General features: G+C 46.3%; 1 protein-coding gene across 2 annotated transcripts in view; it reads left to right on the top strand.

The window, feature by feature from the left end:
• The window catches only part of rusc2 (RUN and SH3 domain containing 2), a 31,529-nt gene extending 11,319 nt beyond the window's left edge, over positions 1 to 20,210 (top strand). Inside the window, exons 2-13 of one of the 2 annotated variants that reach the window (XM_086169173.1) lie at positions 273 to 1,994; positions 4,482 to 5,046; positions 9,244 to 9,897; positions 10,742 to 10,942; positions 12,008 to 12,175; positions 13,107 to 13,183; positions 14,160 to 14,334; positions 14,857 to 14,962; positions 15,753 to 15,799; positions 15,874 to 16,762; positions 16,845 to 17,003; positions 17,861 to 20,210. In XM_086169173.1, the coding sequence (XP_086025299.1) occupies positions 486 to 1,994; positions 4,482 to 5,046; positions 9,244 to 9,897; positions 10,742 to 10,942; positions 12,008 to 12,175; positions 13,107 to 13,183; positions 14,160 to 14,334; positions 14,857 to 14,962; positions 15,753 to 15,799; positions 15,874 to 16,762; positions 16,845 to 17,003; positions 17,861 to 18,074 (4,764 nt within the window). In that variant the 5' untranslated portion in view covers positions 273 to 485 and the 3' untranslated portion in view covers positions 18,075 to 20,210. The remainder of the gene's footprint in view (positions 1 to 272; positions 1,995 to 4,481; positions 5,047 to 9,243; positions 9,898 to 10,741; positions 10,943 to 12,007; positions 12,176 to 13,106; positions 13,184 to 14,159; positions 14,335 to 14,856; positions 14,963 to 15,752; positions 15,800 to 15,873; positions 16,763 to 16,844; positions 17,004 to 17,860) is intronic. The other variant, XM_086169174.1, reaches the window with a different exon arrangement.
• The last annotated feature ends 615 nt before the right edge of the window (positions 20,211 to 20,825 follow it).

Genomic DNA, 20,825 nt, shown 5'->3' with positions numbered 1-20,825 from the left:
TTTACACTGATTTCAATTGGAAAATTAATTTGGTTCTCGAACAGAGTCAAATAACCAATTAAATCCGTGAGCTGAGATTCTACCGTATGTAAAAAAGAAAAAAAAAAGAATCTGAATTTGGACTGACGTTGGGACAGCTTTAAATCTCAGACCAGATCATTTAAGGTGGACTAACTTTTACAATGTGCCTGCAGGTTAGGTGGCTGTTGTTTTCATGCATTCTTAACCCCTGTGTATGTTTGTTTGTGTGTGTGTGTGTGTGTGTTTTCCAGATGTACCACTCTGACCACGGTGTTGACTTCCCCGACCTCTCCTTCCACATCCCTGGCGGCCACACCGAGCTCCACCCAGTAGCCAGAGTGTGAACTCCAGCTCCTACGCACACACACACACAAACACACACACACACACCTTCACCTCTGTTGAGGCCCCCCCCCCCCCACCTCCTGTCGTGCAGCTCCAGGTTCCTCCGCCCCCTCTGGACCATGGACAGCCCCCCCAAGCTCTCTGGAGAGACCCTGATCGTGCACCACATCCCCCTGGTGCACTGCCAGGTGTCAGGGGGGCGACAGGGCGGCTGCGGGGGGTCGCTGAAGAGGAGCAACCCATTTAGCCCGCCGGAGAACCTGGGCCTGAGCCGCACCACCTCCCTGCCCGAGAGGGATGTGCTCCAGAGGGAGGCTTTGCTCTACAGCAGCCTGATCCAGACGTCCAGCGACGCCTGGGCGACGGGCGGCGGCGGCGGCGGCGGCGGGCGAGGCAAGCAGGGCAGCACCACCAGCAACGACTCGTCCTTCGCCTCCAGCAACTCCGAGGACCAGCTGATCGCGGCTCACACTCTGCCCAGGGCCAAAGCCAGGAGCAGGAACCCGCTGCGCCGTAACCCCTTCCTGCTGAAGACCGACGACGAAGAGGAGGAGGAGGAAGACGAGGACGACCGGGACAATCTGAGCGGTTACCACGAGGACTCGTCCTTCCACCTCCACAGCGACGCCGATTCGGCCCTGGACGAGGGGATGGCGCCGTTCCGCCTCCACGACCTGGGTTTCGCACGCGAGCCTTTCCGTCTGCACGGCGGTCTCTCCGGCCAGCTGGCCGACCTGGACGCCCTGCGGCTCGACGGCCAGCGTCGCCACGGCAGCAGCGGCTCCAACATGTCCATGGATTGCGGGGAGCACGACTGGGGCGAGGAGGAGGAGGAGGACGACGACGAGGATCACCTGATGAGGTGCGGGCGGAGCAGCAAGACCGGTTCCTGCTCCTCCACCTCCTCCAACCACCACTGCGACTGCTGCGCCCTCTCTAGAAACTTCCCCGAGGCCTTCCCGGATTCCTTCCCGGAGTGCCAGCAGGACTACGCCAGCGACTCCTCCTGCAACAGCTCTGACGGCGTGCTGGTCAACTTCAGCGCCATCTACAACAAGCTAAACAACGGCGTCCCAGAGAAGCCCGCCGCGCCTCCGCCCGCCAACCTCAACAGCGCCACCGACCACCCCGGCTCCGGGTTCGGGCCGCCCGCCAGCCAGCGGGACTCCACCAGAGGGGCTTTCTATTTAGACCTTCACACGTCGCCCACGGAGCCGCCACGTTCCCAGCAACAACCCCCATGTCTCAACGCCGCCTTCCCGCTCATCCACGAAGCGCCCGCCTCCACCTGCCCGTGCTCTGCCGAGCACCAAGGCGCCCTGGACCTCGACGCCAACTGCAACTCCTACCACCCGCCGCACTTCGGCTCGTCGGGCGACCTGGCGTCCTGCCTGCAGAGCCAGGCTCGCCTGGTGGTGGCCACCCAGAACTATTACAAGCTCGTGACCTGCGACCTTTCGTCCCAGTCGACCCCCAGCCCGGCGGGCTCCTCCGTCAACAGCTGCTCGGACGAGCACAGCAAGGGAAGCCCAACGCCGACGCAGCCCAGCGAGTACTTCCTGTTCAAGCAGCGGCTGGAGGAGGAGGAGGGCGCGGAGGAGGAAGACGAGGCCGGAGAGTCGTCTCGGGTGAGCGAACGCGATGCTAACCGCTACGAATGAGATCGCTCGGGTTTGCGTCGAGTCCCCGGTTGGTTGCCGAGAGCAACCGGCGCTTTCTTCTCCTTAGCGCGACTTAAAAGGCATTGATTTAATAAATGTACACTCAGCTCGCTTTAAAATTTCCTAAATGAAACATTTCAAAATTTATCTTGAAGCTGATTTTCCATTTAGGTTAAATCTGAAATGCCAACAGTGGCCTTCTTTTCACTCTTCGATTACCAAGCTGGATAAAACAATAATAAAATCTCTCAACATAGCTTAGATTGTGTAAAATTAAATTTTTTTTTTTACACGAGCAGGCTTCCATTGTTGTTTACGGAGCACCGATAGTGATGTCACTGGGTTGACCTTGGCTCGGACCCATTGGTGTTACCCTACGGTGCAAAAACACGTCATCTGTGCAACCCTTCCCTTTTGAGCTTCAAAATGAAGACGAACAAAGGTACAAAGTCGCCGGTGTGCTGCGCTAACAGAGAGAAAGAGCATTTTTCCAAGCCGGCTTCAGTCATTTCCCAAAGACTTTTTCCTTATGAAAAAAAATCCGTAGGACAGCGTTTGGGTTTAGTCTCCATTTCAAACTAGCAGAACCCGTGAGCTCTTTGCAATTGCCAATTGAATCAGATGCACTCAGAGAGAAGCGGCGAGAACGTAGCAGCGAATCCTCGGGAAGTTCCAATATCCCACTTTTTCCTCCTCTTCCTGTCCCTTGGGAAGCTGCACAGACCAACATCACGACCGTCCTTTCCCTTGGACTGGAAATTGCACACAAAAGCAGCACAATGTGCCATTATTACCGCATATACCGTATTGGGCGGTTAGTTGATACTAGCAGAAAGCCAACGTTAAAACAAGCAACCTCCATACGTCATCAACACAGCATGCTAGTTATAAATTGTGATTTTTAAAGAAACAACAATTGTCTGGGCTCTAGTATGTGACAAACAACAAAGCATATTTATGCCCGTTCCCTTTAACCCTTATGTTGTCTTGCGGGTCAAAAGTGACCCACTACCATGTTTAGCTGTAGAAAAAACACCTTAACCTATTTTTTTCCAACTTGAAATTTTATGACTTTTCCTAAAGAGACCCCATAATTAGAAAAAGTGATACCCCATGTGGGCTGTACACCACAAGGGTACAAAGATTGTCTTATGGGTCATTTTTGACCCGGAGGACAAGGGGAGTAAACACAATGTTAAGATTGCACGAGGGTTAAAGGCTTCTAATTGTCAATTTGAGTCGGGATTTTTATTTTTGCGACGGATCGCAACAGTGTTGCCTCGTGACACTTTCCCTCGGCCAATCAAAACGATCGACAGAAACCTGACATTCCCATGCTGCCCTTCCGGTCCTCGGTAGAAGACACGAGGTTATCGTCATGATAGTTTTAGCATGATAGCTTGGAACGCATCGCTTTGGCCGGCTGCTGATAGAACGTCACGGAACACCGGAGAAAGCTGGATCCAAAATGAAGGGTGTGTTTTGAGAAAACACCCGCATGATGTCATGTCCTGTTTTGAGTTACCATGACATCATGACATCCCAGACGTTAAAGGACGAGCCTCGATTCATGTTTAATGCTCTGAGATCAGCGGGAGCGTCCAAAAAAAAAGGGGGTTCTCTCTCGGTCAGAGTTCCACGTTTGACGACAACCATCCATCTGAGGCTCGTGATGTACGGTTATTATTCATTGTTTCCATAAGATGATACTCAAAATGTGCAACCTCATATTTTAAACAAATTTTGAAGATTTAAATGTAAATTAAATGTTAACTGTGACCACTAATCTACTTAATTCCTATCATTTTCCCCCTTCGACCATTGATTCTAGCCACGTATTGTGGGATGGTTCTCATTTCTAGAATTACAATTACAGGACAAAAAGGACAGAAGTCTGTTGCCAAATAAAAAATATTGAGGCTTTGTCCGTGAAGACCGTCAGGGCTCAATAAGCAGAATGACGCCAAAAAAAAGCAGTTCTTGGAAAGAACGATGGCAGCCTGACCTTATAATAGCAGTGACACCGGCATTAGTCTGGGTCTATTCTCGATCAGCTGTCTGGGGTTGGATGACATCATCGTGTCTAACAGCTGCATGGAGCCGGCGGATATTAATATCTGTAACATGGTGGCGTGGCGAAGGTCAACGACACCGTTGACCCGGTTCACGGCGGGCTCGTGGTTCTCCCGCCGTGGTTCTCTCCAGGTTCTCCAGTCCAAGATCGGTCAGCGGGTTCCTTGGCGTTTCGAGATAGTCAACTCGTGTGAGTGGTTGGATGTCTCCTTATGCGACCCTGTGATTGACAGGTGACCCGGGCAGGTTAAACCCCGCCTCCTGACGGGCCTGATTGGCTCCAACACACCGGGATAGCAAAAGACAACGAACGAATGACCCCGTGATGATCTCGGCAAAGACCAACTCCGTCTTTGTGTTCTTTCTTTTCTCCACATTCAGCAAGAGAATGGCGTCGATGAAGAAGTTGATGATGATGAGGAAGAGGAGGAGGTGAAGGAGGAAGTGGCCGCTGACGGCAAGGCCACCCTGGAGGGCCAGGTGTACGTCAACATCTCACCTCCTCTGGTCAAAAGGACCTCCTCCGATGCGTCCGCGGGACGCCCGCGCTCCCGCAGCTACGACCGCAACCTGGATAAATCGCCGTCTCCTCGGCTGGGATCTCTGGAGCGGATGCTGAGCTGCCCGGTCCGCCTCAGCGAGGGCGCCGCCCAGGCCCCGCCCCCTCCGCCGCGGGTGACCTCTTTCGCAGAAATAGCCAGAAGCAAGCGGAGGAACGGCGGATCGGGAGGGTCGCCGTCAACAAAAGCGGCGGCGGCGGCGGCGGGGGACGGCTTCTCCTCCAACTGCTCCGCCCACTCCCACTCATCGGTGGATTTCTCACCCATCCCAGAGCAGCAGGCGGAGCCTCGCGGACTCTCGCCCGTCCCTTTTACCAGGTGCTACAGCCACGGCAGCATAGAGCGCCACCTGGAGGGGGCGAGGGAGGCGCGGGCCAAGACTGAAGGTTCGTCACCGGATTCGCCGCTAATGTTTGCCTCGCATGTTGTTTAGCTAGTCGTTACCGGGAACACGCCTTGGGAAAAGCTTTAAAGCTATACGGAGGCTAAACCTGCTAGCTAGTTACAAAGTCAAGTGTTCTCAATTAATTGACGTTTTGCAGATAATCCCTAAGAGCAGAAATGATGCACATCGGGACAAACATCTTCTTGCGTGGTCAAATTATAAGGAGGCTCCTGATGCATTGTGGGACCGGGCACGTGACTGTGCACGTGACTTTGCTTGTGACTGCGATTGTCAACATTTAGGGCGAGCTCACCTTGACGGCGAATGCGTCGTCAAACCTTTATGCCATGTTCGTGCTAAGGCTGTGTGTGTGTGTGTGTGTGTGTGTGTGTGTGTGTGTGTGTGTGTGTGTGTGTGTGTGTGTGTGTGTCAGCTCCCAGGCACATGAGGGTTTGAAGTGAGGCAAATGTGTTCTGAATAGCAATCAGGTCAGAGGGAGGATAAGGGTGCAGAGAACTCCCCCCTCCTTCTTCACCACCAAGTTGGCAGATCTGTGTGTGTGTGTGTGTGTGTGTGTGTGTGTGTGTGTGTGTTTTGCATCCCAATGCAGGGAGAAAGAAACCCAGGTACAAGCCTGTGTGACTGGAATCCTGAGTCTGAGCGAGTTCAGTCTGGCCTGAGTCAGGATTTCAAAGCTCAATTTGAAACCTCACTTTTTTGCTTTGTTTGTTTTGTTTTTCCAAACATTAAAAAAAAAAAATCCTGAATTTTCCAGAAATTTTGCTTCAGCAGAGGATAAATCTTGGGCTTGAGCTTATTATTTTTATTTATTATAACCATCCATGTTTTTATGGGCTGGATTTTAAAAATGGAGGCGTTAATAGTCACTGAATCTCCTGTTAAGACATGTTTTCAACCAGTCTGTTAATGCGCCGATTTTCAGCTCAATTTTTTTTCTTACGTCTAATATGTATCTATTTACTTTTGAATAATTTGGAAATTTATGTTATCCAGATTTTGAAAATTAACCCAAAAAACTATTTACATATTTTATTTCTATGTTTATTTATTTTATCACTTATACATTGTTTTTTATATTTATAATTATTTATCTTTATATATGTGTGTGTGTGTGTGTACATTTTTATTAAAATCCCTGATATTGACATAATAATCGTTGAGCTGCAGTCCACTTGGTCTCTGCTGCTTGTTCTACGGATCCGTCCATATTTAATACATGCACACACACACCAACGCACGCACATGCGCGTGGGGAATGCGTGGAATTCTTGGTGATTGAGGCCAGGCTCGGTCAAGAGCTGCAGAATCTCCCGGCCAGTCGCGCTTTTCCCGCTGCTACAAGCCACAGACGCTAAAACAAAAACCTTTTTCTTTTTTTTCGCTTGATTTCTTTCCCTTCTTTCTTTACCTATGCATATATGTATTTTTTTCTTATTTATTTATTTTCACATCTATATCATTTTTACCTCCCAGCAGAGTTTTGAGGTCATTTCAGTTCATTTACAAATTTTTCCATTCATTCTTTCCCCCCCCCCCATTATTGTACTTAACATTTTTTTTCTTTAATTCCAATTTCTTCAAAACAACATTTTTTCAATCCTCCAGTTAATTCAGGAGGGTTGATTGGAGAAAAAAGAAACAAACAATATGATATAAAATACTCCTCGTGATCATCTGAACGTCTCAAAATGATATCAACTTGACAAGAAAAAAAAAGGTCAATAAATAGATTTTTTTATCTTTATTTAAGGAATTTCACCAGACAAATCTGTGTAAAATTGTACCGGAGATAAAAGAAAGCAGTAGTTCGTTAAAAAAAAATTATATTAGAAATTTCCCCAGACAAATCTGTGTAAAATTGTACCGGAGATAAAATAAGGCAGTAGTTCGTAAAAAAAAAAAAAATTGATCATTATATCATTATATAATGATATAGATCATTATATATAGTTAATACAGTACATTTGAGAAAAATATTCAAAATACAAGCAGAGATAGACCTATCTTTATCTTTTTTGGCCGTGTTTGAGACGCCTCTGGTGGGCCTTGGAAACAATATGGCGTCCCTCTCCATCCTGATCCTCCTCTCAGCGGGGCATCGATGGGGTGCTGCCGATGAGGATGATGATGATGAAGAAGATGATGATGATGATGATGATGAGAGGCCGTTCGTCTTCGCGGCGCATCCATTATTCATCGGGCCCCGCGGCGCCGAGGCCTCCCTCCTGCAGCTACGGCGCTAATGGTGCGAACGCCGCTGCGAAATAAAAAGACAAGGCAAAAATAGAAGGCCGATGGACTCCCGGCTGAGGAAGAGGAGGGAAAGGATGACTGAGCAGAATCTAGAGAGAAAGGGAGTCTTCCTCTCTCTGCCATCCCCAGAGGGAGCTCAGGGTTACAGTGTGTGTGTGTGTGTGTGTGTGTGTGTGTGTGTGTGTGTGTGTGTGTATTCACCTCCCATCTGCAACTGCTTGCTCAATGTCGCCCCCTGTGGCACTGGCACCGCTCTCAGCTCTCCTGGTCTTTGTGGGCTGGACTTGCAGGGGTGACAAACAGCTTGCGCAACACTGCCAACGTCACACATCTACACACACACACACACACACACACACACACAGGCACACACACACGTTTGCCTGTCGCACTACGCGGTCAAGAGACAAACAAACACACAAACAACAACAGGCTTCTCCTCGCTGGTGTCACTTCTGATGCACAAGCCTTCAGGTTTAGTTTTGTGTGTGTGTGTGTGTGTGTGTGTGTGTGTGTGTGTGTGTGTGTCAGTGAGTGTGCAAAAACGTTTGTGTCTGTAAACACATGTGACTCTGCAAAAGATTAAAATGTGTGTGTCTGTGTTTGTATGTATGTGTATTTGTGTGTATGTGTGTGTGTGTGTGTGTATTTCAGTGTGTTCGCTTCTGACATCATGACTTGACAATTTCCTGTTTACCTGCCTGTTTTTGTTGATCAATTGATTGTGTTGATTTGATGCAGGAATTGATTGATTAGCTTTTATTGAAACAGACTTTTTTGGATGATGCCTTTTTGATTTGTCAGATTTTTGCTCTTTTCCTGTTTTCTTGAAGAATAACATTAACATTTTGAGAATTGTAAGAAATATCGATTGATTGATTGGTTGATACATTTTAAGCTGTAAAAAGAAATATGTTTTTTTTAAGGTGGGGTTGCCGGTAGCAACCACTATTAGTTGAACGTCAAAAAGACAGGAGTAATTTATTCCCCTCACCTCATTTCGGAGCAGACATTGCCAGATTATTCTGCTAATCTGGTATTTATTTTCATCTAAAACATGGTTGAAATGTTGTCTAAAACAACAATAAGCATTTAAAACATTTAATAATACAATAATTAATCATTTATCACAATAATTATCCCAAGAGTTGATCATATCAAGGGCCATGAATGATAATTGAATCTATTTAATTTTAATCTATTAAATTTGTTTCACATTATTCAGGTGATCCTGTTTCGTGTAAATTAAATTCTTAAATGGAAAAAATTGATCAAAAATCAGATGATTGCTTGTTGTTGTTTAGAAGTTTATTAGGACAGTGTGCAAATACATTAAGCACAGAGGCAGAGATGTTTGTACCAGATTATAGCTCATAGCTAATTTCCATCTGTAGTCCTGGACAATACAAATATAAAACTGTATAAAATAGACAATATATATAAAATATGCAGATAGGCAATGAAATAACTATACAATATATAAACAGGCAATAAAATATGTATTTTGTAAGTTGATTAATCCTACTCTTAATTGTTTAAAAAAAAAAAAATTCAATTTTCTCCATGTTTTCTTCGTCTCAGCTCAAAAATCCAGATTTGGTTTCCTTTTCTTGGGACAGAATTATGAGATTACCGTAGCCCCTTGTTTATCACGCAGGTTAAATTCAAGCACCGGCAATAAATAAAAACCCGTGACCATGGAAATAATCGATATATAAAAACAAATGTAATAAATAAGAATACATTTTTACTGCAAATGTATACTGTGACGCTGTTTTTTTTTTTTTTTCTTTGAAACCGTAATTGTTTTTATAGGCTAGGTTTTTCTCCCATGACTTCTGTTACAATCTAGATTACCTCCACGTCCGCGATATCCCTTTTGTTATTATTCTGTAATCCTCATTGTGTGTGTTCTCCGGTGCAGGCGGCCTCTCCGGCTCCTCGGACAGTCCCTCGGCGGTGGTCCGGTACAGTAAGGACCGTCGGCCCACCACCCTGCCCATCCAGCCCTTCACCTTCCACCACCAGTTCGCCCCCAAGCCCCCGCAGCCCAAGCCGCTGCTGCCCCTGCTGGCGGGCTACGTGCCGGGGACGCAACCGCGGCCCAGCTCCGGGGGAGCGGGAGGGGAGGACGCCGATGAGGACGCGGTCGAAATGGCCCCCAGGCAGGCCAGCTCCCTCCCCGCCGCGGGGCCTCCGCCCGGGTCGGTGCGGCCCTCGCCCCTCGGGAGCTACTCCCCGGTCCGCCTCCAGGGGGCGCCGAGCTCGGGCACCTGCTCCACCTGCACCCCGAGCCCTCAGCCGCCGCACAGCCCCTCCTGCCCGCTCTCCGCAGGCCTCGGCCCCCTTCGCTCGACCCCCGGCGCCAAGCCCTGCTCGGGCTCGGGGCCGCTGCCGCCCACCCCGCCGCCGCTTTCCCTCGGCACCAAGAGAGGGGCGGCGCCCAACGCACCGGCGCCGGCGCACTGTTTGCACCGCGGAGCTCTGCTCGCCGGAGACACCCTGAGCCCTCTGGGGTACCTGGAGCCGGGGACCCAGGCGGAAGGATGCAAGGGGCCCGGGGCCCGCACACACAATGGTACGTCCCAGTACGTCCCAGATGAGGATGAGTCAGGCCTACAACCACTGAGATATACAGGTGCTTCAAATAGAGCAAGTTTGATTTCATTCAAACAAATATTTTGATGGATAAATAATCTATCAACAGGTTATTTAAAAAAAATTACAGTTATTTTTATTCATTTTGGATATATGAATATAAATGGTATTCATATTGAATTTGTCACATCATGTGTCTCGTGTGGATTTCTTCATTATTGTCAAATAATAAGAAAATTCAGATTTTTCGAAGGCAAAAAAATAAATATAAATCCATCAATGTGATCAAAAATTAACTGAAAATTTCCCCAAATTCCTTAAAAATAACAGCAAACAGACTAGAAGCCTTAAAAGAATTGAAAAGGAAATTCTTTTTATTTATTTATTACTTTCCTTCATTTTTTTTTCACTTTAAGCTGTCTGTCTTCTAATTTCCGAGAGATTCTCCGTTCGCTAAACGTTCACCTTTCGTTTCGTTTTTTCTCTGCGTTATGATTGGACGGTTTCTGTGAAGAGTCCTTCACTTCTTTTTTTTCTTTTTTCTTAAAATCATGACTATTACTATGATTTCAAATCCGCGTCTTTCGCAGCCCGTGTTTTCGCTCACCCGATTTGTACCGACGTTCTTGGACCGGCCGAGGCGTTGCCATGGAAACATTTTTTGACTTTCTCCCCTGTCCTCCCTCCCTGTCTCTTCACCCCAAACGTTTTCTTGCGTCTCGTCCCCCCCCCAACATTCTCGCTCCTTCATCACCTCGTCCCCCTCGCCTTCACTCCCATCTGTAATCCCACGCCATCCTAACCCTCCACCCGTCGGCGTGCAGCACATCACCTCTCTCCCCAGGCACTCAAGTGGAGGGAATACCGCCGCCGCAACCCTCTGGGGGTGGAGCGGATCTCGGGCGGCCGCTCTGCCGCCTCGCCGCCATCGGAGTCCCGGCGGGGCGGGGGTCCGCGCCTCGTCAGACGAAACGTGTTCGATTTCCCCACGGCGCCCTTCGCCCACACGACTGCACGGATCAATGGTGCCCACGGTTTTACCCTCACCGTCAGATTAGCACCCAGGATCTTCACCCGAATAAATGTCCGATATGCTCGTCTAAAATAAGTTTAAAAGAAATCACCTCTCTACAAGTCATAAGTAACTGGGGGATGAATAAATGTATTTATTTATTCATTAATTTCATTTTTTACATATTATTATGCACCTATTCATTGAGCCATTACCAGAAAATAATTACTGTAATATATAGGAAAGAGTGACCTTGATATACACTTGTATGGGTGTTTACATAGTTTATACATATATATGTGTGTGTGTGAGTATGTAAAAAAAAAAAAAAAAATATATATATATATATATATATATATATATATGTGGGTGTGTGTGTGTGTATGTAAAAAAAAAAAAAATATATATATATGTGTGTCTGTGTTTGTACATATATATGTTTATATACATGTGTGTATATATGTACGTTTTACATTTGTGTGCCTATATATGTGTGTGTATGTAAAAAAAATATATATATATATGTGTGTGTGTGTTTGTACATATATATATTTATATACATTTGTGTATATATGTACGTTTGTGTGCCTATATATGTGTATATCTGTATGTGTGTGTGTGTATCGATGGATACTATGCTATTATCACAATTGACCTTCAAAATTAGTTAACGTAATCTTACTAAAAAAAATTAAAAGTAGGCAGGTTTCAAACCGGATGTTTCTAGACACTATATCCGTTATTTTATGAAATAATTAATCACAACACTTTTTAAAAGAAGAAAAACCAATTAATTTATTCAATAGAAAATATGTGAATAATAAATTATGAATTAATTCAAATAATTTGCATGAAATTTCCTTAAAAAGATATGTGACGGCATTGAACCTTTCCCAGCTGCTGGCATGTCCAGGAAAATATCCTGGAAAAGGTCCGGAAAAGACGCGGAACCCCCTGAACCCTTTCCTGAGGAGAAACTTCCGACCAAACTTTAGATGTCGTGTGTGTTTGTGTGCGCACACACTGATTACCTACCTGTTTTCATTCATACTGATTGCACGTGTGTGTTTTCCTGCAGCGGTTGCGGCGGCGAAGCAGAGCCACAGCGACTTCTTCCCAGATTACTTTTCTCTGACGGAGAAGCCGCCGGAGGAGTTCTGCCTTTCCCCCGACGCCTCGTCCTCCTCCTCTTCCTCCTGCTCCTCCTCGCAGTCTCAAATCTCCGTCGACCTGTGGCAGAAGAGAGGTGATCTCATGCGACAAAAATATTATATCACTTTATCAGTTCAGTGGAGGGAATAATACAATATATTTACTCAAATCCATTTTCCATGTATTTTGGTAATCTGCACGGTTCCTGCTGACTTTTACGTCTTTATTGACAATTTCTCCACGTTTTCTAGGCATGCAGAGGAATCGAGATGTTTTTCACTTTCCCGCGGTGACATGAGATTAACAAAATAAGATGCAAAAATTTGATAATTTCACATTGCGGATCTTTTGCAATATACGTAGTCGTATACGGAAGTCCCTTGCCATTTCGCGGCTCACCTTTCGCAGTCTCACTGTATCACAGGTAAAATCCTCAATATAAAATAATTACAGATAAAAAAATCTATGTTAATCTTGGTGATTAACAATCAAAAATCTTGTTAACGAGTGAAAAATCTTTTTTATAAAATTGTAAAATCCTGCTTTATAATCCGGAATACAATTTGATTTTTCACTTTTCATTTCACTTTTCATTTTTCATACATATGTATGTATGTATATATATATATATATATATATATATATATATATGTGTGTGTGTGTGAGTATATATATTGTAAATATGTATATATGTATTTTTTTGCAACATCAATGTATTTTTATATATTTATTAATTACTTTTAAGGTAAAATAAGCATTCTCTAGGGTGAGAACCAATCAGAGCATTGTGTTCTATATCCTGGGCTCTGATTGGCCCAGCGACCTGCCACCGGTTCTGGAACATAAACCCCACGATAAACATGGGACTACTTGTATTTCCTATTTTGAAGCATTTTTTTTTTTATTTTTATTTTTTATTTGTTGTTTACATTTGCAATTTCTTTAAATAATATCAGTTTTTTTATGAGAACACCCCCCGCTCCAATATCAAATACAATAATCACGCCCTCTCCACCCAACCCCAGGTCTGGTGAAGGCCGTGAACACAGCAGTGGACCTGATCGTCGCTCACTTCGGCACCAGCAGAGACGCGGGAGTGAAGGTACGAGATCGGTGCTGATGACGGAGACTCAGACGAAAGTCCGAGACATTCAAAGTCGGAGAGATTAAAATCCAACATTAACTCATCCGACGCTGAAGATTTTTGATTTGATCATTAAAATGACAGCATTCGTTCATCCCGTTTTGTTTTTTTTTTTTTTATTTTGAAGGTTTCATTTGCCAAACAATGTTATTTTCCACAGAGACTTTCTGTGGAGACTACGTACTTTTTTTTTTTTAATTAACCAGTTTAATCCAGAAATTAAAGCGAGGTGGGCAAACTTTTTGGCTCAGGGGCCGCATTGACTTTTAAAATTTGCCAGACGGGCCGGGACACCACAAGATACGATACATATAAAAAATTTAAAAAAAAAACACATTTGATAACAGTACATATCAGAATCTTGTTGACATTATCTTTGAAAATAAAACCAGCTTTGTTTTGAAGGCTCTGACGTTTGCTCGCGTTTCATGCACGAACCATTTTTTCCCTTGTAGCGTCGCGTCCAGCTCTATCATGTGTGTCAGTATATCCACAGTAAAGGCTAAATCCCAATCTGTCATTCAGCTCAGAAAAATTGTGAAAAAGTGTTCTCAAGTAGCCCCAAAAATGAAATAATCTCCTGTTTGAACTCCAGCATTCTTTGATCCAATCATTCAATCATTTAACCCTCATATTATGTTAAGGGTCAATTTGACCCATTGGGTCAATGGCTGAAATGGGTCAAATTGACCCTTAACATAATATGAGGGTTAAATCAGTATGAATTCTGTACTGGTTTGGCGGGCCGGATTAAATAGACCAGCGGGCCGGCTGTGGCCCGCGGGCCGTAGTTTGCCCACCCGTGAAATTTAAGTGAACAAGTCAAGCGGCCGATGAATGTTTTATTTTGACGGGTTGAAGAAAAAAGAGCTGTGAGTTGATACCTGGTCTCCATATCTTCTCCTGTGCTCTCTCTCCTCCTCTTCCTCTCCAGGCCAAGCTGGGGAACAGCTGGGTGAGCCCCAACGTGGGCCACCTGATCCTGAAGTACCTGTGCCCGGCCCTGCAGGAGCTGCTGCGGGACGGACTCAAGTCCCACGTCCTGGACCTGATCATCGGCCAGCGCCGCTGCCAACCCTGGAGCCTGGCCGAGGCGTCCACTCAGCTGGGTATTGAAAAAGGCGTTAATCGGATCAGTCTTTCCCCAGTCTCGAGACGATATCTATTATCGTTTTTTCCATCTTTACGGCGACGTGACGCATCAACGACCAATAGATGAGCTCTAACCAAACCGGAAACAGGAAACGTCCCGATATCGGCGGCGGAGACGGTGTTTGTCGGCGGTATGGATGAACTGGAGCGTCCAGAACGGTGACATTGGTACAATATCAAATCTGCGATGTATCACGACCGAGTGGGGAAGGAAAAGCGACGGAGTGAAACACCTGCTGAAAACATCGCATGGGGGGGAACAAATGTTGAAAGAATCCAGTTGTAGTCTTGTAAATGGTGACCCTGTAAGGTTCACAACCCCAGTCTGACACCGAAAACTCTAAAAAGTACTTTTTAGACTTCAGCAAGTATGAGATGCGAGTCTTTTCCAAATCTTTTCAGTCTTCTGATGTAGGTGTAGCTAAAGTGGGCACACCTATTGAGCGGTGTGTGTGTGTGTGTGTGTGTGTGTCCTCCAGGCCCGTCCACCCGCGTCCTCCACAGCCTCTTCTCTAAGGTGAGCCAGTTTTCAGAGCTGACCAATCACAGCATGAGACTCAATGCCTTCATCTTCGGCCTCCTCAAGTGAGTGCTTTTCTTTCACTTTTTTATTTATTTTTCTTCAATCTGAAAGCAATGGTTTTTATTATTATTATTGTTATTATTACTATTATTATTAATTTATTGTTAAATATATTTTTATTTATATTTGCTGTTCGATCACATCGATTCTGGTGTGTTCATTGAAATACATTTTCACCCAATTCTTTCCATTTCCTATTCATTTGCTTTTATTTCCATTTTTTATTGTTAATTCATTATGAATCTATTTGTATTTATATTTACTTTCAGAACATTTGTTACTAAATTTCAGATGTGTTTATTGAAATATATTTCATCCAAGTTCTGTGGCGCCGCTTTCATTTCCCGTCATTTCATTTTTATTTTTAATTTTATCGTTATTTTTAATTTATTCTTATTTATGTTTGATGACAGATCAATTGTTACAAATTTTCAGATTTTCACCAAATTCTGTAGGGCCTCTTAAATTTATTACTCATTTGCTTTTAATTACCTTTTTTGGGGGGGGGGGGGTTAATTTATTCTTATTTATATATATCATCAGAACATTTATCGCTAAATTTTAGATGTTTTTCTGAAATAAGTTTTCATCAAATTCTGTGCCGTTTCCTGCTCATTTGCATTCATTTATTTAATTTTTCAACCGTTTTTTTTTTTTCCCAATAATTTCTTCGGAGATACCCTGCTAATGATCACGCTTTCACGTGTCTTTTCTGAATTATTTCCAAATATAAAAATGAGATTTTTTTTTTTTTTTTCCATTTTTTGACCTTGAATTGACTTCCTTTTCCAGCCTGAAGTCCCTGGAGTTCTGGTTCAACCACCTTTTCACCCATGAAGGTAAGAATCCTCCTCCTCTGCTGGTCTCCGCTCCCCAAACCGGGGCTTCTCATCCGGTCTTCCTCTCCCCTCAGACATCGTGGCGGCTCACTACAACCCGTGGGGTTTCCTGCCGCTGTCGCAGGGTCCCTGCCAGCCGCTCTTCGAGGAGTTCCTCCTGCTCCTGCAGCCGCTGTCGCTCCTGCCGTTCGACCTGGACCTCCTCTTCGAGCCGCGCCTCCTTCAGAAGGGTCGCGAGCAGCTGCGCCGCAAAGAGCAGCTCTGCTCCGCCGGCCAGGGCGCCGGCCAGTCGTCGCGCTCCACCTTCCAGCTGATGAGGGGCTGGAGCGCCACCGTGAGCGAGATGGTGCGGGAGGCCGGCGGCGGCGGCGGCGGCGGCGGCGAGGGGAGGAAGGAGCACCTAGCGCTGAGGCGGGAAGGCACTTGGCCCAGGATGGAAGCGGCGAAGGCGGGCGACGGCGCCGACGGGCGGCGTTCGAAAGGGGTGGGACAGGAGAGCCGGGAGGAGGAGGAGGGGAGGCGGGGCCGGGACGACGGGCGCCGGCGCCACGACAGGCAGGCGGGCTGGTGGTACCAGCTCATGCAGTCGTCCCAGGTCTACATCGACCAATCGGCCGAGGGGTCGAAGTTCGTCAAGGCGGAGAAGAGGAGGAAGTCGTCGGAGCGGCGGCAGTGCCGGCCGCCGCCCGCCAGGGAGGGCGTGGTGGAAGGGGCGGAGTCCGGAGAGGTCGGGGGGATGGGCCGGGGCGGCGGCGGCGAGGAGCCCGGCGCCGGTGGGCGACCCTCGTGGATGGGGAGCCCGCCCGAGTCCCTGCTCGGCCAGGAGAAGGTCGTCAAGGCGGCGCCGGCGGGAAGCCCAGCGCAGGGGCGGAGCCTGCGCTGGGGGAGGCTGTTCGGGTCCAGCTTAGGGTCTCCGACCAGGGCAGAGGGGGCGGAGCCAAAGGCCAGAGCGCAGAAGACCAGGTGAACTGTCGGCTCGACCTCACGTTCGGGGATCCGTGGTCGCGGTGGAACTAACGCGGCGTCCGTTGGTGTGTTTCCTCAGGGCTCCGTCCGGGTGGCTCGGCCTGGACCGCTCCGTCCTCGGCATGGTGGCCCACACCATCGGGGCTTCCAGCGCCAACAAGGCCGAGCCCGCCGCCGCCGCCACGTCCGGCGGCGAGCGTCCGGCCCCTCCCCCGACAGAGACCGGACTTTCCGCATGGTGAGCAAACACACGAAAAAAGTCTTGAGCTGACAAACAAGCGATTGATCGGTTTGACAAGGACAGAATTTTTTTCCGTTTTCTTATTTCCACCACAATACAGTGATTGATTGATTGATTGATAAAGATGAGATGATGAGATGAGAACAACTTTATTTATCCCGAAGGAAATTGTTGTGCCAGAGTTTCAAGCAAAAACATAACAATGATAGATAATAGTAGGAAGGAGGGAGAATAAGAAATACAATAAATATAATAAAATATAAATTGTCAAGGTTAAGGCTATCAAGTATCCTAAGGTCTTAAGTACAAAGATTTGAAGATTCCCTGCGGCTGAGGGAAGAGGAATTAAAAAGTGTGATAGCCTCAGGTAGGAAAGACCTCCTGTGGCGTGGCCGCCCTGAATAATGTTGTTAATAACACAGCTGTTAACAGTTATTACACCATAGGGATAATAACACAGGTATAACTCAGTTATTAACCCTCAAGATAATAAAACAGGGTTAATAACAAAGTTATTACCCCATAGTGATAATAGTGATCACCTGACAGGGTTAAAAACAGCTAGTTTGGAACACAGTTATTATGTCCTAGTCATCCACATTTGTTCTGGACGTCCTCTTCCTCCAGGAGCTTACATAACACCGACATCCTGGATGTGTTCTGGTGATGTTTCCAGTAACCATGGCAACAGAATCCACAAATGGCAGTGTCTGTGCGAAATCACACATTTCGGTTGATGCAGGATTCGATTTGTGATTTTGCTCCAGACGTGATGTGTTTTTTTGTGTTCTGTGTGTGTGTGTGTGTGTGTGTGTGTGTGTGTGTGTGTGTGTGTGTGTGCGTGCACGTGTCAGCGAGGTGCGAGCGCTGTGCCACCACATCGCCACCGAGCCCGGCCAGCTGAGCTTCAACAAGGGTGACGTCCTGCGCGTCCTGAAGAAGGCCGACCCCGACTGGCTGCTCTGCTCGCTGGGTTCCTCCCGCGGCCTGGTGCCCATCATCTACGTCACCCTCGCCGGCGCCGAGGACGGCCGGGACGCCGCCGACACGGCGCTCGGCCACCGCTGAGCGCCGCTCATCGTCGACGGAAGATGTACAGACAGCGGGGAAGCATGCGGGCTCACGTCCCGACACGAGTGCATGCCTTTCACCCAAAAACAAACCCCCAACAGGAAGTAACCGAACCCAAAGACTCCTAGACTCCTCCTCCTCCCGACGCTCCGTCTCTTAAAATCACCCACTGACGTATGTAAGATACCCGTCACCCAACCGTGTTCGCTGTTCCGCCCGCGCGCTCTTGCACTCGGACGTTGCGTAACGACGCCGACTCGCTTTTTGGCGCCGCGGCTCTCATTTTTTTGCCGGCGCCAGTCCATCTCTGGCGTGGGGATAGGGGTGGGAGTGGGGGTCAGGGTGGGAGTGGGAGTGGGGTACAAAACACTGGGTTTCTCCATCAGGCAGGAAGGACGTTCAGCACTTACGCAAACCCTTTATATTAAGGTCTTTGAATTAAGTGATCGTAACTATGTAATAAGGCATTAATAAACCCTTATTAGACGCTTATTAACAAATATGTGATCGTTATTTAATTTCACCACACTTGTTTTTATTCCAGCCCTCATCAATCATTTTTGTTAAATGTTTGAAAAAAAAAATCCGAAACCACTCATTTATAACCAAAATTTGTAGTCCGTGTTAATTTCCCCCCTCCTCAAGCCTTACCTTATCTTAAGTCTTAATAGATGAGTCCTTAAGACTGAATGCAGATTTTATAAATAACAATTTCATATCTTTAGACACACTTAAAGTTACTTTTCTTCTCAGATGTCATTACCGTCGCCAGAAAAGCTTGCAACGCCTTTATTACCGTGTATTAATGCGCGGTGGCGCTCGCCCGCCTATTGACTTATATTTACTGCAAAGACCTTAAAATAAAGCGTTTGCACGTGTCGAAAAATTACGCGAAGGAGCCTTTCAAAAGCAAACGAACCTGACCTGCGCTCTCCAGTCTGGACGCCATCCTCGAGCTCTGGGATGTCACAACACACCCAGCTTTGGTTCCGTGTTTGTAATTTTTTTTTTTCTGTCCATCTTTTCTCCCATAATTTAAAATACATCATTATTTTTCATCTGAGATTTACTTACAATTTTTTTAATTTAATTTTTATTTTTTAGGATTATTATTTATTCATTTTTAACGCCAGGAAACATCATTTTTGTTTTTTGAAGGATTTAAAGCGGGGGGATTCTGCTTCAGACCAAGGTTTCTGGGGTTGTGACATCACTAGTCAGGTCATGTGACCCCTAACCGAGCCTTCTGATTGGCCACCCCTGCGGCAGTGGGGGGGGGGGGCACGGAAATGCCTTAAAGCGGCCGTGGAGTAAATAAAAAGATGAATAAATCCGTATGGAGCAGGGAGGAGACGCACAGGTGGACTTTTGTGGCTCACCACACTTTTCCCCGCGATTTTACAAGGAAACGAGATGTTCTAATTGATATTTATATTTTATTTTGTCTAAAGGGAACCCCGGCAGGTGATTGGGCGGTGGCGCGGTGGGCGTGTGACACGTGGCCTTAGTCGGTTTTTTGCACTGTTTTTTTTTTTTTTCCCTCCACCCCACCCATGGTAGATGGTCAAATATCACATTGCTCTGCAGTAAAAAAAAAAATGTACATTTATTTAAATAAATGACCGCTTGTTTCCGCGGAAACACGCAGGGAATATATTCAGCTTTTATTTTTATTTTTCGGATTTTACTGTACAGTATTCATTTGGAATATTTAATGTACCATCTTCATCCAAATGTAAATATATTTAAAAGTCAGATTTCTGCCGTAGAGCTTTATCGTCTGTATGAATGTTATCGGCGCACGGGAAGCGAGTGTTAGCCGTCGGAGTGGGGTCGGGTAGGGATCCGGGGGGTTTGGGGGGGGTCAGGGTCCCACCCTCCCCCCGCCGCCGCCGCCGCCGCCGCCACCACCCACGGCTCGGCTGTGAGCGAGATGACATCTGGCGTTTTCTCTCCCCCCGGCCTGTAAATACCTTCAGCATCAGTGCCGCCGCCGTCCTCGTCCGTGTCTGTCGGTGCCACGCTGTGCGTGTGTGTGTGCGTGAGTGTGTGTGTGTGTGTGTGTGTGTGTGCCCATATGACGTTAACAAAACTACTATGGATGTTCAATAACAAAGTGCTCATGTGATCACACAACCTGGCTGCTCCTGGTTTTTCTTTCACGTTTCTGTTCTTACTCGAGTCGGTTTCAAGGATTCTTTGTTTTTATTTTGATTGACTACTTCAAGTCAAACTGGGGAAATTTCAATATTTTAAAAACTTCAGGATTTAGCGCTATCACACACACACACACACACAATCACACAAAAATATATTGAAATTTTTTATGCTGCTTTCGTGGCTTCAGTCAATCGTCTGACTCACTTTTGAGGAGGAAGAGGAAAAAGACTCGCTTGAAGAACCTTAAAGAAATAAAAGATTTTTCAGCAAGGAATTCAAGAGAGTGTGATCGTATCTAAAGACAGTAAATGGATGTTACCGTTAAAATAAATTGAAAACGAGTTTAAAATTAATCAGGAATTAATAGTTCAAAATAATCAAATGTAATTTTAAAAATTAGAAAATGAGTTTAAATTAATCAGAAATTAATTAATGATTGGCAGAATAACTGGAAAGAATTGAAAGGAAAAATAAATTCAAATTGAGTCGATAAATAGTGAATCTGTGTCTAAATGTCACCACCTGCACTTTGCACTGCTGCCACTAGAGGATGCTACGGTTTAAAACACGAGATTATTATTTTTTTTT

The sequence above is a fragment of the Fistularia commersonii genome, chromosome 22 (genome assembly GCF_037954325.1).
Source record: "Fistularia commersonii isolate RoL2024-O1a breed Wild chromosome 22, RoL_Fcom_v1.0, whole genome shotgun sequence".
Classification (NCBI taxonomy): domain Eukaryota; kingdom Metazoa; phylum Chordata; class Actinopteri; order Syngnathiformes; family Fistulariidae; genus Fistularia; species Fistularia commersonii.
This window is presented reverse-complemented; position numbering and strand designations above follow the sequence as displayed.